This window comes from Cariama cristata, unplaced genomic scaffold, assembly GCF_000690535.1.
Source record: "Cariama cristata isolate BGI_N322 unplaced genomic scaffold, ASM69053v1 scaffold5742, whole genome shotgun sequence".
Lineage (NCBI taxonomy): Eukaryota > Metazoa > Chordata > Aves > Cariamiformes > Cariamidae > Cariama > Cariama cristata.
The window spans coordinates 2,169-26,148 of NW_009601984.1; the positions used below are offsets into that span (position 1 = coordinate 2,169).

The 23,980-nt window shown below is 38.4% G+C and overlaps 2 protein-coding genes across 2 annotated transcripts; one reads left to right on the forward strand and one right to left on the reverse strand.

The window, feature by feature from the left end:
- The first annotated feature begins 235 nt into the window (after window positions 1-235).
- On the forward strand, window positions 236-5,145 carry METTL20 (methyltransferase like 20). Its single transcript, XM_009710653.1, has 3 exons — window positions 236-555; window positions 3,593-3,723; window positions 4,445-5,145. Exons 1-3 carry the CDS (start codon window positions 236-238, stop codon window positions 4,807-4,809), a joined length of 816 nt encoding a protein of 271 aa, XP_009708955.1. The 3' UTR covers window positions 4,810-5,145.
- Window positions 4,400-23,617, reverse strand: AMN1 (antagonist of mitotic exit network 1 homolog (S. cerevisiae)). The gene is made up of 7 exons (XM_009710652.1): window positions 23,492-23,617; window positions 19,755-19,899; window positions 17,341-17,558; window positions 13,073-13,129; window positions 9,901-10,012; window positions 9,020-9,249; window positions 4,400-4,654 (listed from the first exon to the last, which is right to left on the reverse strand). The coding sequence occupies exons 1-6, from the start codon at window positions 23,531-23,533 to the stop codon at window positions 9,176-9,178; spliced, it is 648 nt and encodes a 215-aa protein (XP_009708954.1). The 5' UTR covers window positions 23,534-23,617; the 3' UTR covers window positions 4,400-4,654; window positions 9,020-9,175.
- Window positions 23,618-23,980: the final 363 nt, after the last annotated feature.

Here is a 23,980-nt window from a genome sequence, read left to right on the forward strand (position 1 = left end):
CATTCATGGTCACACAACAGCATGTTGACCTCCTCTTCCTAAAGCTCTGGTGGTGCATAGCCTTGAAGTCACTGAAGAAACATCACTTACGTAGTATTGTTCTCCTTTCAGGAATTGTCATCCATCACTATGAAAAACAACATCCTGTGAGTTCGTTCAAGCTTTCTGCCTCATCACCTGCTTCAGATAAGCTGTACTCTGAGCTCTCCTGGGGAGGGTTTGTCCTTGGGCAGACATGGCCTTCTGCAGCTGGGAGTGGCTCGTCCTCTTGGGCAGGCAGAACACCTTTGCCAAGGCTTGGAGGAGCAGGAAGGGAGGCCCCTCTCTGCACTGGAAGCGCTGCTGCCATTGGAGCACCGGCAAGTCTCTGGACCCAGAGGTGAGAGCGTTTTTGGAGGAGAACACGGAGGTCACCAGCAGCGGGCACCTTACACCAGAGATACGACTGCGCCTCCTCACCCCTCGCTGCAGGTTCTGGAGGGAAAAACCTGACCTGTGGCCTTACGGGGACCCATTCTGGGCAATTTACTGGCCAGGAGGCCAAGCCCTCTCCAGGTATGCAGCGTGCATCACTGAAGTCGATAAGTCCAGTCTGCTGCAGGCCAGGATGTCAGACCTGGCTCTGTTTGTAGTGATTCCTTCCAATGGGTATTTGCCTTGTATGAGTGCACATTATCCATATTCCTCTCTGCTTATACAGGAGAGACACAATCTCTGCTGGTTGGCAGTGAAGTTTGAGCACCTGCTGTATATAGAATAACTTGCAGCTCTTAGGTTGAAATCTGTTGTCTTCAGTGGCCATGCATGTGTTGACAACGGGGCTGAATTTGTGTCTGTGGAAGGGCTGTGCAGTTGCCATCAAAACCTAGTGAGGTGTTTCATTCTGTCACTTATTGTCACTCCAAACAGGAGGATTGCTATTTTGTTGTAACACATGGGGTTTTTATTTGTAGGAGACAGACAGGAGTGTGGATCAGTGTCTGGTCTGTTGAGAAAAGTAGGTTTATGCTGATGCACTTGCAGTGCTGGTTAGCCTGAATCACTTTCCTCATTTAGGATTTCAGCAGCCTTACTGTCAAGCTGTATTGTGGCTGTCTTTTAGTCACATCAGAAGCCACATTTTGATTTTGGCCACTTACTGTCAAAATGTCTTTAATGTTCCTGATTCACAGGAACTAGTTAGAGTTTTCTTTTATTCTGTAAAATCAGATCTCCCACTTTGAACAGCAGAAAAAGTTCGTAACTGTTATGGCAAAGAACAAGCTGTCAGACATTCCCACATAGATGAAAGGGAAGGATCTGAACTGGAGCTTCACTGTTTTTCTGCAAGAAAGCATAAATAGGAAGGCATTTTTGACTCGGAGAATGATGAATCTTACAGTTAAATTGTGAGTTGATTATTAGCCTGCCATGTAGATGAATTAGAGTGCTCCTAAACATTGCATAATTAAATTAGGTAAGGTAATCTCTACATTTTGTTATTGTTTGATTCATATGCCCGGATATTTGGGTAGCAATAATAGTTATCTGGCATTTCAGCACTTTATTGACTTATTGTTTATGCACTTGTATTGGGAATGTCAGAAATTACCTGCATAATCTGGAAAAGTAAAAAGAAAAAGGGAGCATGAAAACATGCTGCTTTCGTACCTGTGCTTATTTCACAGTTGTCATTTCCACATCATCAGGAGTCTCCCATTTCAAGCTATTCCTCTTGGTGTAACCTAAGATACCTCGTTAACCCAGCATGGCAGACAGCAGTCTCCAACAGCAGCGAAATGCACTGCCTGTGTGCCAGGGGATACAGTCGGTAACTTGAGACCCACTCAGCTGGAAACAAGGCACTTGCAGCATTAGGCCAGCTCATGCTCTACACCAGTTACTGCTGGAAAGTCATTGCAAATCCAAGCATAGTCCCTAGAAAAGGGAAAGGGATCACTTTTCGTGGAGGTCTCACCCCCGTCCTCCACCCTGTTGGTAAACCAGAGGTTGTCCTCAGAGGAGCGATGGCCTCGGGGAGTGTTGCCAAGCAGCTGAGTTGCTGAGCCTCTGCATAAGTGTCCTGCGTGGGTACCCTCAGAAAAGAGATCATCTGCAGATCTTCAAAGTAGCAAATAATGCTGCAACATTGTGGTAACAGCGTAACAAAGCTGGGTGCCAGACCTCATAGGAGAAGGTGATTTTCATTAAAACTGAGCCAGTTTAACTAATTGGATTCATAACCATATGCTCAAAAGCACAAAGCTGTGCATGTCCAAGCTGTCTGGCAGGATTCCTTGTGATGACATGTAGGATAAGAGGCATGAGATGTCAGGCCCTCCTCCTGTCTCCTCAGTTTCTGATCTGGGTATTTTGTATCTTCAGTCCTGGTCTCGACCTTCCTGCTACGGTCTCTTAATGCCTTGAACTGCTTAGCTTGAGGGTAGGTTGTCTTTTGTTCTCCCAGTCTGGGCTCCTAGGAATCTGTATAGACATGTGCTAGGTGCCAGTAACACTTGACACTCTTATGAGGCCTCCTTCTGCCAAAAAAAAATCTAGGCCCAGACATTTCCTTCCTTCCTTCCATCCATCCATTTGCCATTTACACCAATCTTAACATTTCCATTACAGTTCTCTGCATTGGAACCCACCTGCAGAAGCTGTGCTTACCAGTAGCCCTGCGTGAAGAGTCAGCTGTCACCCTCCATGCCAGAAGACAACACAAATGTCGAATCCTTTCCTGTTTCTACCTTAACAGAAGTTATGGCAATTGGTAGTAAATTTATGGCAATTTGCAGTAATTTATGTCACCTAGGGCTTTTCCCCCTGTCACTTAGGGCCTTGCCCCTTGCAGAAGACTGAATTTCAAGGTAATTGTTAAAGTTCTGAACCCTCAGTAACAGCTATATGACTTGTAGTGTTTATCAATAACCGCTGATTGCCTTCTGTCAGTTGTTCTCCATTTCCAGCCTAGAGGTTTTTGCTTGCTGATTCCTCTTGGCAGGTGTCAGCAACTAGATGAAGATACTCTTTCTGCTCACCACTGCTCTATTCTCATTTTCTTGTTGCTACTTAGGAACAACATTAAGCAGACTAGAAGTATTTGCATCTGTGCTCAGGAAAAGAAAGAGGAGAAATTCATCTTCCAAGCAGTTGCATAAGCAGGGTAGGCCTTGTCTTTTGAGGGATGCAATTTTCACTGCCAATACGTCTTCACGTTTCTTCAGACAGATTGCTTTAAATTTCTACAAATCCTTGCCAACAGTTTACTTTCCCATTTCTGATGCCAAGCATTTTAGTCACCTTGCAGTTTTACCATTTACTAGATAGTCTCACCTGTCAGAGAAGGAGCTGATTGAAATAAAATGTTGCTTACTTGGCTAGATTTCTTTTTGTTTGGGGGGTGGGGGAAAAGTAAAGGAGAAGAACCATGGTTCTTGATTTTTGTATCAGCAGAGACAAGTAAGGAGCTATGTACCAGCTGCACATGTAGAATAGTGTTTTTAAGATACCATGCTTCATTACACGTATGACAAGAACTCTTATGCAATGTAATGCAAAACTGAGAAACTTACAAAATCTTCTTCATTGCGTTAACAGTTTTTCTTTTCAGGTATATTTTAGATAATCCACGTGTTGTTAAAGGACGATCGGTTTTGGATCTTGGAAGTGGATGTGGAGCAACAGCAATAGCTGCTGTGATGAGTGGTGCATCGCATGTCCTTGCTAATGACATTGACCCTAGTAAGGCCTTTTTTTTTCATCTCTGTGTGAAGATAATTATTAGTTTTTAAAGCAAATTTAACATAGACTTTGCTCCATTTGGGAGAAATTCAGGTTCCAGCGTTCCAAGAATGCTAAAAAGATGAATGGATTTTGCCAGTATTAGAAGCTGGGTTGTACCAGCCTCTCTTGCACTGAGTGTATCTGCATAGCTCCTTATAATGAACAAGAGCAAAGTTTCTATCAAGTGTTGCCTGTACACATCACAGCCGGTTTGCAAGAGAACTCCAAGTGCAGGCGGCAAGTTGGCTTCTCTGTAGGACCATAGCATTGTCCTGCACTTTCATATGTTAGGGCCTAGATTTTGCCTTTTTCCCCCCAGACTTTGCTTTCCCATAATTGACTTATGAATTCAGTTTATTCATAATTTAATTACTCATTAGTTAGGGAGGAAGTATATCCATAGATTAAGGCAGTGGGATATTCTGGTTCAATTCCATGATTGGTTTCCATTAGTATCCATTCTAGCAATAGTTTTTCCCTGTGTCATGGTGCAATGAGGATAAAATTCCATCACTTTATGCCAGATTTTGACCTATAATGAAAACTGTGGAAGTCCCTAGATAGCATAAACAAAAATATTTAAGAGATGAAATTGAAAGATATGTCAAGGAAATCTGTAAGGGGGCTGAATGGTAGAATCCTAAAACGTAACTTTCATTTTACTTTGACTTTTCTTCAGTTGCAGGAATGGCAATGATCTTGAACTGTGAACTGAACCACCTGAGTCCCTTCCCCATCACCATTAAGAACATCATTAATTCAGAGGCTGGCAACTGGGACCTCATTGTTCTAGGAGATATGTTTTATGATGAACAACTTGCTGATGGTCTGCATCACTGGCTGAGGAAATGCATCAGGATACGGCAAACAGAAGTGCTGATTGGTGACCCTGGCAGGCATCAGTTTTTAAGCCACAGCATTCACAGTCAGTTGCACAAAGTTATAGAATATTCACTTCCTGAGTATACTAGACAAGAAAACAATGGGTTAACATCAAGTATTGTCTGGAGTTATCAGCCCTCAAATAGCTTAGAAAACTGTTGAAGCTGGCTTTCTAATGAATTTTGTCTCACTTAGTTGGCTTTTTTTGTAAGTATGTAAAATGAAAATGGGAATTAAACATGGAACATTATCTGTTGATGTGAAGTCAATTGTTGCACCTTCACTGTACTGATTCCAGTCATACTCACTGAGGCTTTCACTCCATTTGAGGTAAAAAGCTACATGCAAACTGTATTCGAAGGGGCCTGCACTGAAGTGCAAATCCAAAGACAAGTTACATGTAAGAGTTTGCATGCTTGATGTTTTTCATGTATATTCATGTCTTGCTCACTGACACTATTGTGAAATGCTTTGGACGTCCAGCATACTGCTGTGGGGAGGTGGTGGTGGCTAAAAGATTACTGCACTGCTTTCACAGACTTTTGCAGCTTATTTACAGAGAAAACTATTGCTGTCCTTCATAAGACTGTCCCCTAGATTATTAGCTCATACTATGGTTCAACTTAAAAGTGCCTTGCTCTTTTTCTGGATCTCTCTTCTGAATGTCAAAGTAGCTAATTTGAATCTCACCCTTCCCCTCTATAATAAAAATCTACTCTTCCTTGAAGCTGCCAGAGTGATTATTTAAGAGTTGTACACAAATCTAGTCAAAGTAAAAAATTTTAGTAAGTGAAAAGTGACTAAATACTAACAGCTACAGGGTAACTTTATCCCCTAGAGAGTAGGGTCAAATGATCTACATTCCCTAGCTTTGCAGGGGTAAGAAAGGCAATCCATCACCATGGGAAACTGGTGAGGGATGAAGAAATCTTTCCTTCTGTGATGTTTCTGAACAGAAGGTAACTAAATAAAAACAGGGAATAAAATTTGGGTATAATTATATTTCTCTTCTTGAGGAGATGCTGGGCAAGAAGCTCCAGAATAATTCTCAGCTACATCTGTCAACAAAGAACCCTCTGCAGGGTGAAAAAAAAAAAAGGAAAATTTGATCCACAGGTAAGAGGCTCTAAATGCAGCCATTTGAAGAAGAAACCAACATTTTCAGAGCAGTCTTGCAAGAACTGTCACCTTTAGCAGTTAACTATTGAACAAGGAATGATGGAGAACTGATAACTGCAGATTGGAACACAATGCACCTACAACTATCCAAATACCAGCTGATGTGGTGAAGCTTATAAACATGAAAAAGTATGTGGGACTCACTCAGAAAACCATGGTGTTCATGAAGTAGGAGGTTTAGGAGCACATTTAGATGTACATAGTCATCAAATAAAATTGAATAAGTTTTCAGAACTATCCAAACAGAAGTACTACAAACTTTAATCTTCAGAACAATAACATGAATATTCTGCAGTGCTCACCCAACAGTTTACAACAATAGCAATATCCAAATACTACAGAGTATGAAGTGATAAGTGCATACATGATGTTCTTCTCCCACTTCACCCAGTGCTTGTAAATATTTGTTGAAAACAACTGTGATTTAACCTGAATCAAAAAATATTCCAGTAAAGTTATGCTAGTAATAAACACAGAAGAGAGAAGACTCAAGCTCTGACAGTGAAGGACTTAACATGACTTACATTAAACTTTCAAACCTAAAAATACAGTGTTAATTCATTGCAGTGTTGTACAGATTTTTAAGCACAAGGTGAGGATATACTACTAAATGACACATTTAGAAGAGGCTACAGGAGAAGATGGTAAATCTACATGCACATTTAAGGACACAGTGTAAGCTGCATTTGCCTTCAACATGGCAAATCCAAGGTTACATTAGCAAGGAGAAAAAGGACACCTTTGTCAGTGAGGTTAGGAGTAGCACTGTCCCACATACAGAATTTTTTTTTAAGGGTCCTTTGGTGTTACAGATTTTGTTGGTCTTCCACCTTGAGCTGCTTTATATTATCTTAATTTATAATTTTCTTTCTGGATGTAGCACTTGAGATGAGAGTCTGACAATCATCACCACACTCTGTTATAATTACATGTCTTACAATAACAGACTGAGGGAACTGGGCTTGTTCAGCTTTGAAAAGAGAAGGCTTGAAAAGACCTATGAGCAGCCTGCCCATACCTATGAGGAGGTTATCAGGATGACAGCCAGGCTCTTCCAGCAAGAAAGGGTGTAAGCTGAAACAAAATAGGGTCAAACAGGATAGAAAGAGCATTTTTCCACCATTAATACAGTCAAGCAGTGGAACAAGTTGCCTCAAAGGGTTGTGAAGGCTCTGTCATCTCCAGTTTTTCAAGACTTGGCTAGTTAAAGCCCTGAGCTGGTCTGAGCTCTGAGCTGGCCCTGCTTTGGGCAGGAAGTTAGACTAGAAACCTCCCGAAGCCCCTTCCCATTGGAGTTAGCTTACAATTCTTACTCTTTTTGTGGCACTCTTCTTGAACCCAGGGCTGGCAGCCTGATCCTTATGCTTTACTTATTTGACACAATTATTGAGCATATCTTTGCTGCTGCGTAATCAGCTAGATGGAGCAATATGAAAAACAGGGCAAAACAAATTTATTGCCAACTTGTGCCCAAGAATTCAAAGGAATGATGGGCCTTGATGCCAGGCATTCCACAGGGCAAAATAAGAAACTACTCCTTAGCCAAAAAAGGGAATAAGATGTGGTAGATTAGGTTCTTAGGCCTCTATCTGGTCCAAGGATTTGCTGCAATTACAGCCTTCAGATGCTAGTTGCTAATGTAGCAAAACCAACTTCTCCTGTTTGCAAGAATGGTTTGTACTGGTGCATTTATACCTATAGGTATCATAGGAACACATTCATCACTGGGCTGGGCCATGGTACTACATGCAACAAGAATTAGGGATTTAGGCACTGGAGTTTGAAAATTATGCTTTTAGTTACACTTGAACAAGTTTTCCAAATGGACTTGCTCTTCCACAAACCATATAATGAACAGAAGAACAGAGATTGTTGTCAGACATCATAATATCCTTTAATGCTACTGGATGCAACTTATATTACTATCTTCCATTCAATTTGACTTGAACTTTAAACAGTTTAGTAGAAGACTGGTTTATTTCTGCAATACTTAAAATGAGTGTGGCTATGACAAGTATTAAATTATGAAGTAAACATATTCCTTATGGCTGTCTAAACTCACGGGTTTCTCAGTGTCATCAGATCCATGTAAGACCACCCTAGCTAAACCCTGCTACTCCTACATACAGAGTATCAACATAGTGTGCTACCTGCCTTGCAAAATGCTAAAATTACTAGCATTTTAAAAAGTTTAATGTCGAAATCATAGAAGTCTTACTAGAGGTTATACTGTTTCAAGAAAGCCAATGGACGTGACTTCTAACTATGATGAGACCACTGCTCCATCATGTAATAAACTCATTCTACACTTCTAATTTTTTTTTTCTTTAATATGACTGCAATTGACCAATATATAAATGGTTGTTATTGTCAGCTTCTGGAGATACAATAAACTGCATGCAGCAGAACACATACTCTGCTGAACTCTACCGTCCTGAGATTTGTGTACATAGACACAAAATTTGGTCCTATTTCACTACACCGATGCTTATGAGGACCAATATTTTGTTCCCTAAAAGAATTTTCATGCAAGAACATGGGCAAAAGCCAGAGCAAATAAGTATTTGCCCATATACAAGATTCTTTTATTGGTCATAGCTACTACTCTGAAATTTGTTAAGTCACTGCAATAGTTTCAAAGCAATTTTGTGTTTACATGTTCACAGACTGTACTTTTGGATGTGTAAAAATCCAGCAAGTATTTGACGGTAAATAAAAACAGAAACCTGCAGCATCAGTAACATCAAAAGAAAGGTACCTATGGTCTTTCCTCCAGACTCAGCAAAAATACATCATGAAAGAAGACTGTTTGTTACTACTCAAAATACTTTTTCATCACTGTTAATGCCACCTCGCTTCACCAATTCTCTCTGTTGACTTTTGTCAGATTAAAGTCCAAACTTTACAGACACTTCTGTATAAAGTGTTAATACTATGTTTGGGCTTGGTACTTTTAGTTGCAACTACCCTCTCAGACTACAAACTCAGAATAGAGTCTTACTGAAATTGAGTTTGTATATGTAGCTAAGACACTAAAAGATGCTAAGCAGCAGCCAAATCTGATACTTCACGGAGGCTGAGAGATGACAGGGTAATATTAATTATAGTTTAACTTTCTTCTTGATGACGTATGATCAGTGATGCAAAGACAGACAGGGCTTTAGGCAGAGACAATGGGGAAGCCCAGACTCACAGGCAAGGACTGGAACGGCGATGGAGACCTCTGGTGGGAACAAGGAGGGAAGCAATCTGGTGGTACAAAAGTCACCAGCTCTTTCTCCAAGGTGCTTTTTTTCTGAAAGAGCTCTCCCATCTGTAAACTTTACACTCACACGTACATGATAAATAATCAGTAAACAGTCCATGTTACTTGCTTGATTTTGTTTGATATGACTAGCTGCTCTAAAACATCTCGGGAACGATCTGCAAAAGAACCAAGGAATTTCTTATTATTCATTCAGAATATATATAGGTGGTGTTTAGAAATTAGGTAAACAGCAAAATAATTAAATTATATATCTGTATTTACTCTTATCTTGCTAGTACAGTATCACACTTCAGATATACCAGTAGTTACTCAAAACCACTCGGTTCTTTCTCCAATCACACAACTGTGAACATCACCAACCAACTGAAATCAAAAAACCCAAGATAGATCATAACCTCTGTCAAGTATGTTTGTTTTTTTTCAGGCTGACCAATCCTACTCAATCCCACTGTATCTTGAATGGATGTTGTTCCATACTTTTGGAATGGAGTAGGGGTTAAAGATACTAACGTATTTTTCTGAAGTCTTATCATCAAATTTGGGTCTTCATCAGCATGTTGGGGGCGGGGGGGAAGGGAAGAAACAAAATCCAAACTCCAAAACAACAAAAAAATCCCTCTCTGAAAGTTGCCATATTTCAAAACAAAACTCTCATCTTACTTTGAAAATCTCAGTGTACGATTATTATTTTATCTAGTAAGTTATTATTTGTTTGGGATTATTTACAAAGTATAGCGTGCTTTTCCAGAGAGCAAGATACTATCGGAAATAATTACTCTTCTTACTCCCTGCATGATTTGACCTACCTGTTATCAATGGGCATCCATGGAACAGAAAAATGTGTATCTTCGGACAACACGTAAGGACCGCTTCCACAGCAACATCGGTCAGATTCACACAGCGTTCCATGTGGATCTCCTGTTATGAAAACAGTAGTAACAGAAGCCTGTCAAGAGCACCCATAGTTTTGGAGGCAGAGCTTTCCTTTGCTGAACTATTTCCAGAGATCCCCATCCAGAAGAAATTATGACCTACCACTCCTCTGTGCATAGACCCCATAGGTGGCCCTGTACAGACCAGGAAAATACCCTCCGGAAAAAAGAGACAGCTTTTCTATGAAAAGTCAAAACTAAAAACATAAACCTGAGTTTTCCAAAAACACATATATCATTCAAGACAACTGAGAAAACTCTTCAATGAGATTAAGGTGTCTTGAGTCCCATCAGTTTTCCTATGACACAATTTGTTGTCCAGGAGAACAGAACCCAAACTGAATTCTGGGGTTTACCAAAACAGGCAGGATTCATGGGTCTCTGCTGAAGTCCCAAATATCTATCTATCTATATATCTACATAGTTCCTAAAAGAAGTCTAAGAACTTCTTCCAAGACTAGACTAAAATGTGCTCCCTTTTTAATTTCTCTGCAGTTGTGTTACTAGTACCTGTTGTATGCGCTAGAGAAAGAATAAATTCAGGATAAATTAACAGATTATTACCAACTTTTTCCTTTCCATCTCAACTGCCTTATATATCAATAAATATAACATACAAGAAGAAATGCAGAAAAGAGATTATCAAATCTAATGAAAATAGGATTTGGGAAAATATACTTTGGAGATCCTGAGGTAAAAATAAAAAAACCCCATTGTTTTATTGTGAAAAAAATGTCTTTCCAAATAATAAACTCCAAGGATCTTGAAAAAGCAGAGAAATGAAAGGGACCTTTTGTAATAAATGCAACTTTGTACAGAATGATGACACAGAAAACAAGAACTGTATTCAGAGAAGCAAGATATACAAAAGCTGATATAGGTATAGTTTTTAGTTCATTTTAATAACTGAAATGTGGAATCTGAATGCCTCTGAATGAAGTAAAAAGATTTATAAATCTGCCTGCTAGTTACATTTTGAGAACAGTAAGACTCTACTTTTTTTCACCATGTACCTGACATTAGATCACTGTCTATAAATTTCCACTTTGATGATATTGAACAGAGATATGAAGATCATGACACAGACAAGGAAAAGAGTTACACTAAAGAAGAGATTGTAGCAAACAATTCCATATTCTCTACTAAACTTCTTTTTCTTACTGCTTGTAAACCAAGAGACCTAAACTGTTCTAGCTGTTTATACTGATAGAACCAACTTTTGTTTTTAAAATTGTCATTCCACACAGAATCATTAAATTTTGCCTTATTAAAACTGCACAGAATGCCTCGCCCCGCCCCAAAACAACAACAAAAAACAAATGCAAAAGTCCTTAAATACATGGCTTTTAAGAAAGTGGAAACAAGTATTGAGCAAAGCAAAATGAACAAGCAAAATCCATACCACTATTCAGTCTGGCATAACTCAAATTTCCCATTAGTTCTTCTGAAATCAAAGCCCACCACCTCAACATTACTTTCCTGAACACTTACAGATGAAGCAGGTCTTATGTAGGCTACCTAACTTGTACTTCCTGGTCTAGTACAGCTTCCACAGGCATCCATGCACAGCACACACAAAAGAAAGCCTGTGCACTTTCAAAGAAATAGTAACTATAGCAATGTGACCAAAGCCCACATTTTGTAAGCTGGAAATTTTTATTAAAAATAAATGAACCATAGAAACGCAGTTCCAAAGAAAAAGGGCTTACACACAAGAATATAATTCTCTACAAACTGTGGACAGTAAATACAGAAGAGAAGATAACGCTGACAGAGTAATTATACCAACATTGCTGGAAAATAGTTCAAAACCCTATAGGAACTTTACAGAATCCTGCTCTCCTCAATAGCAAACCCAAAAGTTATTACAATAAACTTACAAAAACTTTTTACAATATTTGTGTTTCAAGATACATGTACTGAAGATTTCTGAGAGTGACCTAGTCTGAATGACCTAATCCAAACCACAGTGATGCACATTGCTTTACATTTGTAGGCTGGATATGAGAGGCATGTTACGAAAACTATCTGCATAGTCTCAGCGTTGTTTAGAAAATCTGGAATCAATGTTTTGCTACAGCTAAAGGTGTAACCAGCTAAAAGACAAAGATATTTTCAACTCACTTCTAGTATATATATATAAAAAAACCCTCTCATTGCTATGATCTGAAAATAACAATTTCATCTTGTACCACAAGACTTATCAAGACTAAAAAGATTGTCCAAAATAGACAAAATCAACTGGAAAAAAACCAAAACTAAATCTTGCCCTCCAAATAAACCAATAATGGTTCTATTTTTTCCACGTTATTAATACCATCAGTTGACCCAGATTTGGTATTTTGTTTAGGGTTGTTTTTTTCTTATTGAACACTATAAACTAGCAAAAGTATGACTTGTTTCCCATCTTAGTTTCTAGATGAATAGCTTGGATTCAGAACCAGCCTTTATGAAAGCAAAAACACACACACACAGATAAGAAATGTACTATATAGAAAAGTAGAAGATCATTTATGGTAAGAGGTATGGGATGCCTCTTCATCATTTTATCACTGTCTCAGTGCCTAGAGAATCTTTATGCAATGACAACTTCATTTTCATAGTTGCTTTCATAAGTTAGAGATTCAATATGCAGAGGTGCTAACTGATTTCTTAAATCCATGAAATTATCCACATTACAAATTCTGTCTCAGTGTTCAACAGAATCAAGAAATAACTTCAAAGAAATCAAGGGAAAAAGTTAAGCATTCATTCGCTTTTATTATACAGCTCTCTGAAACAACATGAGTTAAAATAAGCATTCTACATTCAACAGAAGAAAACTAATTTTGAAAAGACTGAGGTTGTCAAAAAGCTGGTCTGGTGAACTGCTACAGAGAGGCAGTAAATATTCAATTCATAACCAAAATCAGGGCAAGTGTGTACACAAACAAAGGCAAAAGTCAGTCAATAAAAAACATCCCTCAGAAGTAATCTGATAATAATAATTTAAAAATGCAGCTATTTGCTTTTGTTCATTTCTTTGTTATTAGGTTAAGTAAGTTACCTTTAAATTCTTTGAACATGTTCCACTCACTAGTGCTACAACGCCATCATCTGTTACCTAGAGAAAAAAACATGTTGTTGATTAAAGCTCAATTTTTTCAAACACAGCTATTTGAGGGGGGGGGAATTATATTAATTTATTCACTCCCTGCAGTCACTGAATACACTTAACATTACAGTATTTTCTTCCCAACTAAGCTTGTAGAGAAAATTATCCAAGTAGTTTTTTTTTAGTCTATTAAACACTGTTGCATTTTACTGCCATGTGATCCAGCCTGGCTTTCTACAGGGATGTTTCCAACTGTGTAACTGCCATTTCTGCAGCTTCCTTGTCTCATTTAACAGTGGGTACATGTTTATGGTCAGAGCATGGTCCTTCCAATTTAAAGCACTTCTGCTCTACCTAGACCAATTTCTCTCCTGTTTTCAGGACTGCTGGACATGTTCCTGAAGGAAGTGTCTTGGATTGGAGGGGGGGGAGTAATTACAGCAGTCTTATCTGCTATCTTACTTATCTTCGAGCAAACCAGTTACATAAGACAAAAATCCCTCAAACAAGCAGTCTTACAGCGGTTGTCATACACTCGCTGTAAAAGGTTTATCAAAGTGATTGACTACAGACAGCCATGAAGCAATGACTACCTGCAACAGAGAGGAGAGACACAAAAGACATTCCTTTTCTTAGAAAGGCAAGAAAAGCCGATTTATTCATTTGCTTCTGGGAATCAAATCCATTAAACTTCCTCCCCACTTCAAAAGCTGGATTGGATATCAGATCTGTCACACAGGTTTTTTCATAGAGTTTAAATTAGTTGGCAGGAATAGAAGTCATCAAATAGACACAGTAAGGCTCAGCCAAATTTGACAGCTAGAATCCAGAGGCCACAAGCTCCATTTCTGTTTAAAGATTTGATTATTCCCCTTGTACAAATTGTCTTACTGCCTTCTGGCCCTCTACTGCAAGTTTACTATACAGAACTGTAATAGAAAGGGTCAGATCAGTGTGAATGGGGAATGGATAGGAATGTCCCAGCATGGGGGCACATACCTGCCTATAAGAATGGCAGGTATTGTCAGCACATAGCTTAGCAGGTCATCAAGATGACAGCACATTTAGCTTCTCAAAACACCCAGACCAGGAGACAAAGGGCAGCAAATTAATACATTCCAGTAACTCCCATAGTGAGACAGAATGGAGAGAGTAATTGCTGTCAGTTCCTACAGGGTATAAAATGGCACATGCAAAACCAGTGCATGATCACCAACCTAAGACCAGCCCAAGTGAACTGATGAAGATTTGACAGCCTGTGTCCCTTATCTTCCATGTCATCAAAACAGACTTGGACCAGGCTGCCTGGTTGGTGTCTGAACACTGGAGAGACCACCTGAATGTTACTGTCTTGATGCTTTTGAGTATACGCTATGACTGTGAGAGCAAGAAACCAATTTTGTATTAAAACAAAGTCCCCCTGCTTCCCTGTGTGAGCTCACAGTAACTCCTGCTATACTATCACTACAGTGTTGCAGTATTGTTTCCTACCGTGATAAATAATATTGTAGTTTTGTTTAAGCCATAACAGATAGGCAGTCAGAAAGAATGTAAGTTTCTAGGTACCCAAGTATGGGGACAGAGACAGGGTAATGTGTATTTGGGTATAGGGTTAAGTCGCTTTGGCTGACACCACTTATCTTAGCCATGATTAATCTCTACCTGGCTGTCACCTTCCTGCCCTTATATGGAAGAAAGAGAGGATTAACTGTCAACTTGGGTTTGCAATATAACTGAAACAATAGAGTGCAGGCGCCGGAATAAGGAGTTCAACCAAGAGGAAGACTTTGAGCCTTCACCCCATGACCCTCAAAGAAGACCCCTAGAGAACAGTGCGTAGATGCAAGTGGGAGGGTATAGATGTAAATAACTTCGGGGAAATAATTTGAATATGTATACGACTTCTGAGAAATGGCATGAATATGAATGACTGTCCTAAATAAATACGTGGAAGTGAGACTAACCAGTATGCATGCAGGAGGACCACGGAGGTGATCTCCCGTGCAGCCAGTGCTGAAATAAAGCTTTGCTTCACAGACTTTGTCCTCTCTTAAAAACTACATAGGTGAATGTTTCTCACATTAGTCTATCGAATATGTATGTGCATTCCCTGTAATGCCACATCTGCCCGTCCTCATCAAGGGATACACTCTCATATTGGGGATAAACCACCTGCAGTTTGTACCAAGCCACAAACATATCAGCTTCTTAGTACAGACCAGCTGCCACCAAACTCTGTATACATCTCTAGGAAAGGCTTACACAGTCCAGTACCAGCAGTTAGGTACACCAGTAACGCAGCTCTGTTCTACATGAGAAGTGTCTGGACAGAGAAAACAGCTAATCCACAACACTCTTGCTTTTGCCAACACTTTTTGCATAGAACTAAACTGTCCCGCACCCTACACAGAAAACCATTGCAGTCAGCACAGCCCTTTCAGGCAAGATTCTTCCCACAATTATTTGCCATACACCGAGTCAATGAACATTAAAGAGGAAATGTACTGTTTAATTAGTGCAGGGATTTGGACTCTTGAACATCTGTTTCTACCTGTTAACACTGCTGGGATTTAGAGTAAACCAGAAGTAGAGCAGTAAGTACTGTAAAACCTACCTTCTCAGAATGGTAACATAAGTATACTGATAAGTAAACATATATAGATTTCTTATGCAGTCCTGGGCCAGTGTAGCTGAGTTCTTCATGCCAAGCTTCCACTCACACTCTCTGTGTGGGGACACAGAGCTACAGCTCCTTCTTAGTTCAATCCTTCCCTTGCCTCACCCGCCCCATTTCTTGTTATTTTGCACCACTTCTTTACCTTCTGCTTATTGTACTTCATCTCTGCAGTCACCAGATGAGCCTATTTTGAAATGGCTACATCATCTTGAGGCATTTGGCCCCTTTGTAGTCTAGTTCACATCGGCTTCCTTGTTCCTGCAAGTGAGCTGTGCCCTTCTTTGCCTGTTCATTTATTTCCAACATTCTCACTGTTTTTCACAGCGTTTTGCCAGTTCCACTTGATATTTTCACTATGCATTCTGGCATTCAAACATAAGAATATGGTTAGGCTTTGCAATCTCTACAGGTATGAACCGTCCATAGGTTCTCTGCTTCATCTTAAACTTATTTCATTTGTATCTAGTATATGTTTCCATTTATTTTTAGTCAAATGAAATTCAGAATTCTCACCATATGATTATCAAAAAGGAATAAAAAACATGGAAGTGTTTAGTTAGTCAAGAAGCTTTCATCTCACCTAAAACATATGCAGGGAAACGTAGCTATTTACTATAAAGGAAGAGAGAGGCAAGGGAACAAAAAAGTAATGAAATAAGTTTGAAGAAAGAGAGTTAAATCATAATAATAAAAATTACCAAAGAAAATATTAAAATTACTTTTGAAGCCCTACTTCTGGAAAAACTGAAAGAAGAATAATAGCATCTAAAATAAGAAACTGCTATGTGTTTTCCAGATCTGACACTTCATTACAAATGCTCTCTGCTTGACTCAGATTCAACATAAAGTAATCACTCACCATCACAGCCAACTCAATGTTACACTTACTGCAAAAAATCCTTTCCTTCACTTCATTGTCTTACTGTAATTATGAACTATGTTACGCTATTGCTGTTGCAGCTGATTTCCCCCTTCTCATGCTAAATACTGTTGTTAAATCTCTTACCTGCCCTTTCTGACATTTTAAATGTCATTCTTTCTGTATTGACTCCATAATGTAACTCTGACAAGCCATTCAGAAAGCACAGTCACTCTTCAACTAGAACTAATTCTGGAGTGTTTACTTCTACTAGGGGCTTACACTGTTTGACATCCTATATTATTAATATTCAGGTCAATTTGTGCTAACCGAAAGCAGACAATAATCTGTTCAAGATTCTACTTTCTTTAAAAGAAATATTTTGGATTACTTTATAACTTCAAGAAAATGATTGCACTAAATAAAGATAATGAAAAAAATCCCCAATATTAGGTAGAGTCTAATAAAAGTTTCCCTTTGGTCCACAATACATGCTGTAATACCAAAATGTGTATTTTTCTGGTTACCAAGATGCAAAATACATCTTTCCTCTTCCTTAAGAGGAGAAAATTGGAAGTGAACTGTGGTCTTGTCAAGAGTAGAGCTCAAAAGATCCCCTTTCAATTTTATCATAAATCTTAAAAAATAAACAGAAGTCAATTAGCCAATTGTCACCATAGTTACCTGAGTAGATGAAAAGTCCACACTATGCAGAAATTTGCAGTTTTCTCCCAGTGCCTGCAGAGATGCATCCATGATGCCAGAACAGCTGCCCAAGTTCACTATTTGTAGGAACTGGCAGTTGAGCGCAAGAGCAAGAACTCCACTGTCAGTTATATCACAGCACCTTTTAAAAGATGCTTCACGCAAGTAAGGACAGGATAAGGCCAGCGCTATGACACCTGACAAAGAAACAGAGCAATTTAAAGAATTATCCATTTTTTAACATAACCACCATGCTGAATCCAATATGCTGTCCCCTTGGTCACTGACTGTTCAACTTTCATCTCATGCCATGCCAGCAAGACTGCACAAGGAAATAATTTTGTGCCTGGTTTCTTTTAATTCAAGGATGAGAAAAGGCCAATGAACAATCCTAGAGCTGATAAAAATTTCTAAATGCTGAATTCCCTTCCATACTGCAGAGGGATACCTGAGGGATATTATATACATAAGGTATCACCTCAGGGAGTGTATGAAAAAAAGCCAATGGCTTGAAAGCAGACTCATGATAGTGCTAGGTCCCACTGATGGTGCAGTGGGTATCAGGCAAAAAGCAAAGAGGTCATGTTCGAGGTCAATTCAAGAAATCAGAACAATAGTTCAGAAGCAGAACAGGAACCAGGTACACCTACAACACCGCTCAGGCCAGAACTGAAGGTCCATGGGCAGGTGGTGCAGGTGGGCATGGCAGGTGAGACCAGTCATGGCCATTAGGGTCTGTTGGTGCCCTCAGAGCCCTGACAGTCAGTAATAACCAAAATACTTGCACAGAAGTGTCAGGAGGTAGTCAATAAAATAAAAGTACATGAACTACAGATATAATTTGTGAAAGAAATTTATTTCAAGGATAATAGAAACATGATTACAGCAGTACAGAAAATTACATCACTTCTAGATAGATAGAAATTAAAAGTTGAATGTCATTAAGATATGTTACTATGTAAGAACTTCAAAGAAACATGGATAAAATAGTACTTGCTTGGGTCAGAACCACTTTGCAAAGCCAGGCAGAAGAGACAGTAGTTATACTTGATTTTGACAGAGAAGTAAGTATTACTGGCTATTGTATTAAAGGACACCAAACATTCCATGTGCAACCTACAGAGCAAATGTTTCCTAGTAATGACAGCACTCAGATATTTCTGGATCTGGTAGCCAGCAGGTTTCTTAAAAAAAACAAAACCAAACCAAAAACCCCCACCCAAACAAATGAAGCAAAAGACCACCACCTGTTACTGGGTTAATAAAAGGTAACTGGAGGGGGTTTGGGTCTTTTTTTTCTTGTATGTAATTGACACGAGTGATAAAGAACTGTTCCAGCTTAAATTAAAGGCTCCATAATGGACTCTCAGTTTTAAAAGGGCCCAGTTTATAAGTAGGAAAGTTAGCGAAGTTGGATGAACTATGAACTTGCCAATCAAGAGCTAGACTTCCCAGTTTTAATTACAAAGTAATCAGGAATCTCTATCCAAAGAGATGAAAAGTGTACATAAAGAGCTCTAGGCTTAGCTGGTACCTTAAGAACTGTACTAGAAATCAGTGGACAGATGAAGGCATGGAGGGAAGACCATTGCAAACTATATCTTAGGGGTCAAAAGGTATAACAATGAGGTGACATTGAAAATACATAAAATAAATTTTTTAAAGTTTCATCAATTACTTAAGTAAAAAGATAACTGTATCACTATGCAGTGGTAAGAAACTGCATACAAACTGAGACTGGTCTGTGTACGGTATACATTAGGTCAATACTAAATTAATATTTTGCCTCAATTTTCAATAAGGATGAGTTAATGATGGAGCAAAGGAGTAAATGTAATCAAAAGACAAACCAAAACTTGTGGGAAATAAAATTTAGTAAGCTTAATTCTTATAAGCTAATAACTCCTGATATAACCTGAAACTGGAGGTTAAAAGTAACACCTGAAATCCTAAAGTCCTAAAGCAAGTCAAGTCTTTTAAGTCAGAGAAGATGCTGTAAGCTTATTTAATAACAAATACATTTAATTAAAAAAGAGGGAAAAAGTAATTTAAGAAATCACAAGCCTGAAGCTTCAACCCCAGTGGTACTGGTAAGGCTCTGGAACAAGTTTTGAGGGAGGAATAATTAAGATGAAGTGGAAAATACGATCAAACATAGCATAGTTTTACCAGAAACCCAGCATGAGAGTAACCTGATAGCTCTCTTTTGTAAGATAATCAGTGCTCTAGGCCTATAATTTACACCACTGACATGACTTTTAATTAGTATTGCTGTGGCATTGGGGATTTTTTTAAGCAATATTTACCTGAGGTATTTTTCGCAATTTACTCCAATCTAACAAGAAAAATAAAACAGAACTAAGATCCCAGTTATCTGTGCACAGATAACATACCTTCTGAAGTGATTCCCAATCTGTTTTCTTTGCAAGAATTTAAGTTGATTTTTTTCAGTTGCTTGCAGTTATGAAGCTGCAGCAATGCATTATCTGAAATATCACAGTCTCGGAGGTCTAGAGACTCTACAGCAGGGTGCAATACCTGTAACGAAAACCTACCATTTCAGTCAAACTCTGCTATGTCATAGAACATGCCTGTTTTTATCTAAAATACTTGTAATGTTAGACATCACGTAGAACTTTTAAAAATTATTCACTAGAGGATGGGGTTGCCAGTCCTAGGAACTAAGCGCTCCAAAGAAAAAAAATGGTATATTTGCTGCAACAGCTCACCTCCTACAGCATGAATGTTCAGTTTCTGTGATCACATCTAGAGTAGGAGCACACTAACACTACTATTTAAAGAGTGAAATTACTAGTTTGATGGTACAGTTGCAAACACTAGTGCTTCTGCCAGCACAGATATGTTTACCAAGGAAAATATCGTCAAATTTATTAGCACAACTTTGTTGGCAGAAATCTGAAATGTAAAAAAAATACCGACTGGGATCAAAACTTAAATCCACTGAACAGATAAGGGTAATATTTGAAAGATATTTTGTCCCAGAGTATTTTTCTCACCTACATACACACTCTTTTTCTTTATAAACAAGCAGTCTCATTAGCATACCACAAGGAGTACCAAATCTTCATTAAAAAGACTCTTTCACTCCCACAAGACCATAGGTTGGAGTTTTTGTGAAATCTTCCCCAAGAGGACATTTATTAAATTTAGACCCAATGCAATGGAAGGCCTCAGATTTTAGTAACAACAGCCATACATCTTACCTCAAATTTAATTTTCAAAGATTCTCACTACTTTTTAATAAATACCGTTTATAGCCCACTCTTGTGCAAACAATCTATACCTTTGCTTAGCTGTCCTTCAGACCAATAGACAAGCGTTAGATCAGGTTTTCACATTATTTTATATTACTCTCTTCAGCTTGTCATTCTCTTCCTTAACTCAAAGGATAAAAGCATAAAGTAAATTTCTATACACAAGCAAAGATAACAGCATAGCTGACAGGCTTGTTAAAGGTCCATTCCTTTCTCAGGTTCACCATTCTAACAGGTACAATAAAGATTTTTAAGGAATATTGTTTTTCTGTTTTGCAAATATGTAAGATGCTAAAATCTTCACTGACAAAGTCAAATAAGCCCTTTTGAAAAACGAAAACTTCTAGTAGATTATAATTGCAACCTTTCTGCAAAACAAATGGCAGATCTCATGACAGCTTTGACAGCTTTTTCTCCCCACATGCTAAAAGCCTCAAATACATCTCTTTACGCCACAAAACCACCAACATATCCTACAATACACTCGTGAGTAGTTTGCACAAGAAAACATTCAGCTCTTATTTCACTCGTATTTCTGAATTCATATCTAAGGAACTAAAATAGCCAAACCCAGAGATGATGTGCTTAAAGCCAAAGTGACCATCGGTATTTATGCAGGATGCTTTCCTTGACTGTTGGCTTTCTTTCACAATTCCAAATTGCCTAGGACACAACAAAAGCGAGCAAACTGCTGGTTTTGAAGCCACATGAGAAATCTTATGAGGAAAAGAACCATCAGATGCAAGGAAGTCTAAATGAGAAGCAACAATACTATCAGAATACTGCCTATTTAAAGTAGCTAGAGTATTAAGCTTCCCTAGCCCATGATTCTTCACATGCTCAGGTATTACTTAGAGGTTTGCTTTCTGCTGTTATTCAGAGATTCATATTCGCTGAATGCATATACTAAAATCCAATCTGTTTCAAAGAAGATGGAATTTTCGATAGAGTAAGGATTGTTTGGATACAGAGTACAGGAGATTAAATTATAGACTTGTATCCTGTGGACACATGCTGAATGGCTTTATAGATCTTTATGGTAAAAGTGAGCCGGAATAAGGAGTTTAGCATGCGTGTCATGGAAGGCTGCTCCAAGCAAGAAGCAGAGGAGGTAAGAGATGAAACAGAAGTGTATACATAAATGCAGGTTAACAGAATTTCAACTAGAAAAAAATTAACTTTATGCAAAGTGCTTAAACACCACCAAAGAAAGGACATGCCTAAAAGCAAATGAGATAGCATAGCCTGGAAAATTCCAAGAGAACAGATCTAGCCACAATACTGTGGAGGCTATGAAAGAAAATGGCAGGATGGAAGCAGTAGCAAAGAAAAAAAATTCCTTATCCATATGGAAGACTAATTAAGACATTGCATATGTGTCACATGTAGAATGCTTTGGTTATACATGATGTGAGCAAGGAGTAGTAAGAAGAGCTAAACGACATAAGCCATTTTTGCTATGCCAAGCAACAAGATGAAAGAACAGGAAAACTGAAGAGCAAAATGGTATGGAGAAACAGTATGAATTCAAAATCCAAGAGGTGGCTAGCATTTTTTTAAAAATGCAAGCGAGATAAACCTGGAAACATTTAGCAAAGAAAGCAAAGGTATAACATGCCCAAGAAGTGATGACAGCTAAGGACAGAATTGCAGGAAATTGCAGGAACAGAGAAAGGAAAAACACATGAGAAAAAGAACCAGAATATCCCAGTGTCAGATGGAAAACAGGCTCCAACAGAAGGCACTGATCAGCTGCTGAATGAAAACAAAGACAGATGAGATTTTACAAAGAGACAGAGGAAAACATTGTAACTTAAACTCTCTAGTTTATTTCCAGACTAAAGATACTGTAATAAGTTTTGTGCATTTATACACACACAATCATATGGTTTCAATTATATACATCTCCTAGGATGCTTAGAAAGGATTACTTACTGAAAAGATAGCCTAAACCAAATTTTGTCAACTCAAATTTTCCAAAATAAGATGAGTAAGACTTTGATTTTTACTCAAAGACTTATTTTGTACAATCAAAAAATGGTGCGTACTAAAGATAAAACTTTTTGTTCATAAGTTTTCCATAGTACTTCTGGTTCTGCCGCTAGTCTTGGCTTCACTATTCTGACTCTGAGAAACTGATACTATTTGCTTCTTACAAGTTACATCTCAAAGCAGGGATGAACAGGGAGTCACTTCCTGTTTCACCAAGGCCAACCTTTAGCTTTGTTCAATTTTCATACCTCCCTTTGAGGCTAAACAAGATAACAGTAGATAGATGTGGTCCTGAATTTACAGCTAAGGAAAAGTCATTAACTGGTTTTATTTTGAAACACTGACACTCATCACTGAGCAGAAGGGATGACAGAATTTGAACTATCAATTTCTAGCCCTAGCATCATCGTATTTCAAAGAATCAAGATTTAAATAAATTATATGGAGATCATGTGCATAATGTCAATAGAACATAACAAAAATCTAACAAGTTCCTGAAATCTTTTCATTACTAAATTATACACTAGCTTCTTGAAACATCCTACATTCAAGAACAGAGACCAATTTGCAACAGAGTCTAGTTTCCCATACTGAAAAGGTATAACATATGTCGGCTGATTACACAGAAGTCAATTATCACTGAAGGGAGAATGTTTTTAATTTACTTTTCATTACAAACAGAATCTTATTAGTACTAATACAGGACTATTAACATTATGAAGTTTAAGAAAAAAAAACTGTAAAGACATGGACAGACTAAGAAGGCCTGAATTTATCTGTTGTCTCACGTAAACAGTTTTAGTTTAGTTCATCCTTGTGTATTAACTATCACAGACAGAATATAGTTTTGAACAGGTTCTTACCTCACTGATATTTGAATCAGTTATTTGCCCTTGCCTACTCATTAATTTAATCAGTTTATCCTTTATGTTGGGTGGCAATGACTTAATATCTGCAGCATATCTGGAAAGGTTCTTTGTCAAACACTGAAGGCATCTGAAATAAAGAAAAGTTACAGTACAGTCAAAAATAGGCATTACATATTAGAACTAGAACAATCAAGCCATAAGATGTCATCTTCTGCATCCAGCTATACTGCCTTCAAACCTTATCAGTTCCAGCTGTTCCACGCTACCACCGACTCGGTTATTGCCCTTTGGCAATAACAACAAGCAGCTGACCCTTCTATGCAAGCATTCCCCCACTAACTGTAGGCAAAAATTGTAACCTCATTCACTACGATCACCAAACCAGCTCACAAAATGAGTTTGGTGGTAGTATACTGATGAGCTCTAAGAAAAGCCTTTTCACTAGCTAAGCCTCCACTTGGTAGGCAGTAAAATCTTTAGTTG

Bases quoted from the DNA above. Each gene is read 5' to 3' on its own strand.
- METTL20 (XM_009710653.1), top strand. From the start codon at position 236: ATGGCCTTCTGCAGCTGGGAGTGGCTCGTCCTCTTGGGCAGGCAGAAC. The intron at 556-3,592 runs GTATGCAGCGTG...TTTTCTTTTCAG, and splicing joins GGAGGCCAAGCCCTCTCCAG to GTATATTTTAGATAATCCAC. The intron at 3,724-4,444 runs GTAAGGCCTTTT...ACTTTTCTTCAG, and splicing joins TGCTAATGACATTGACCCTA to TTGCAGGAATGGCAATGATC.
- AMN1 (XM_009710652.1), bottom strand. From the start codon at position 23,533: ATGAGTAGGCAAGGGCAAATAACTGATTCAAATATCAGTGAG. The intron at 13,130-17,340 runs GTAACTATGGTG...TTTTTTCTCTAG, and splicing joins TGGACTTTTCATCTACTCAG to GTAACAGATGATGGCGTTGT. The intron at 10,013-13,072 runs GTAACTTACTTA...TTTTCATAACAG, and splicing joins CATGTTCAAAGAATTTAAAG to GAGATCCACATGGAACGCTG.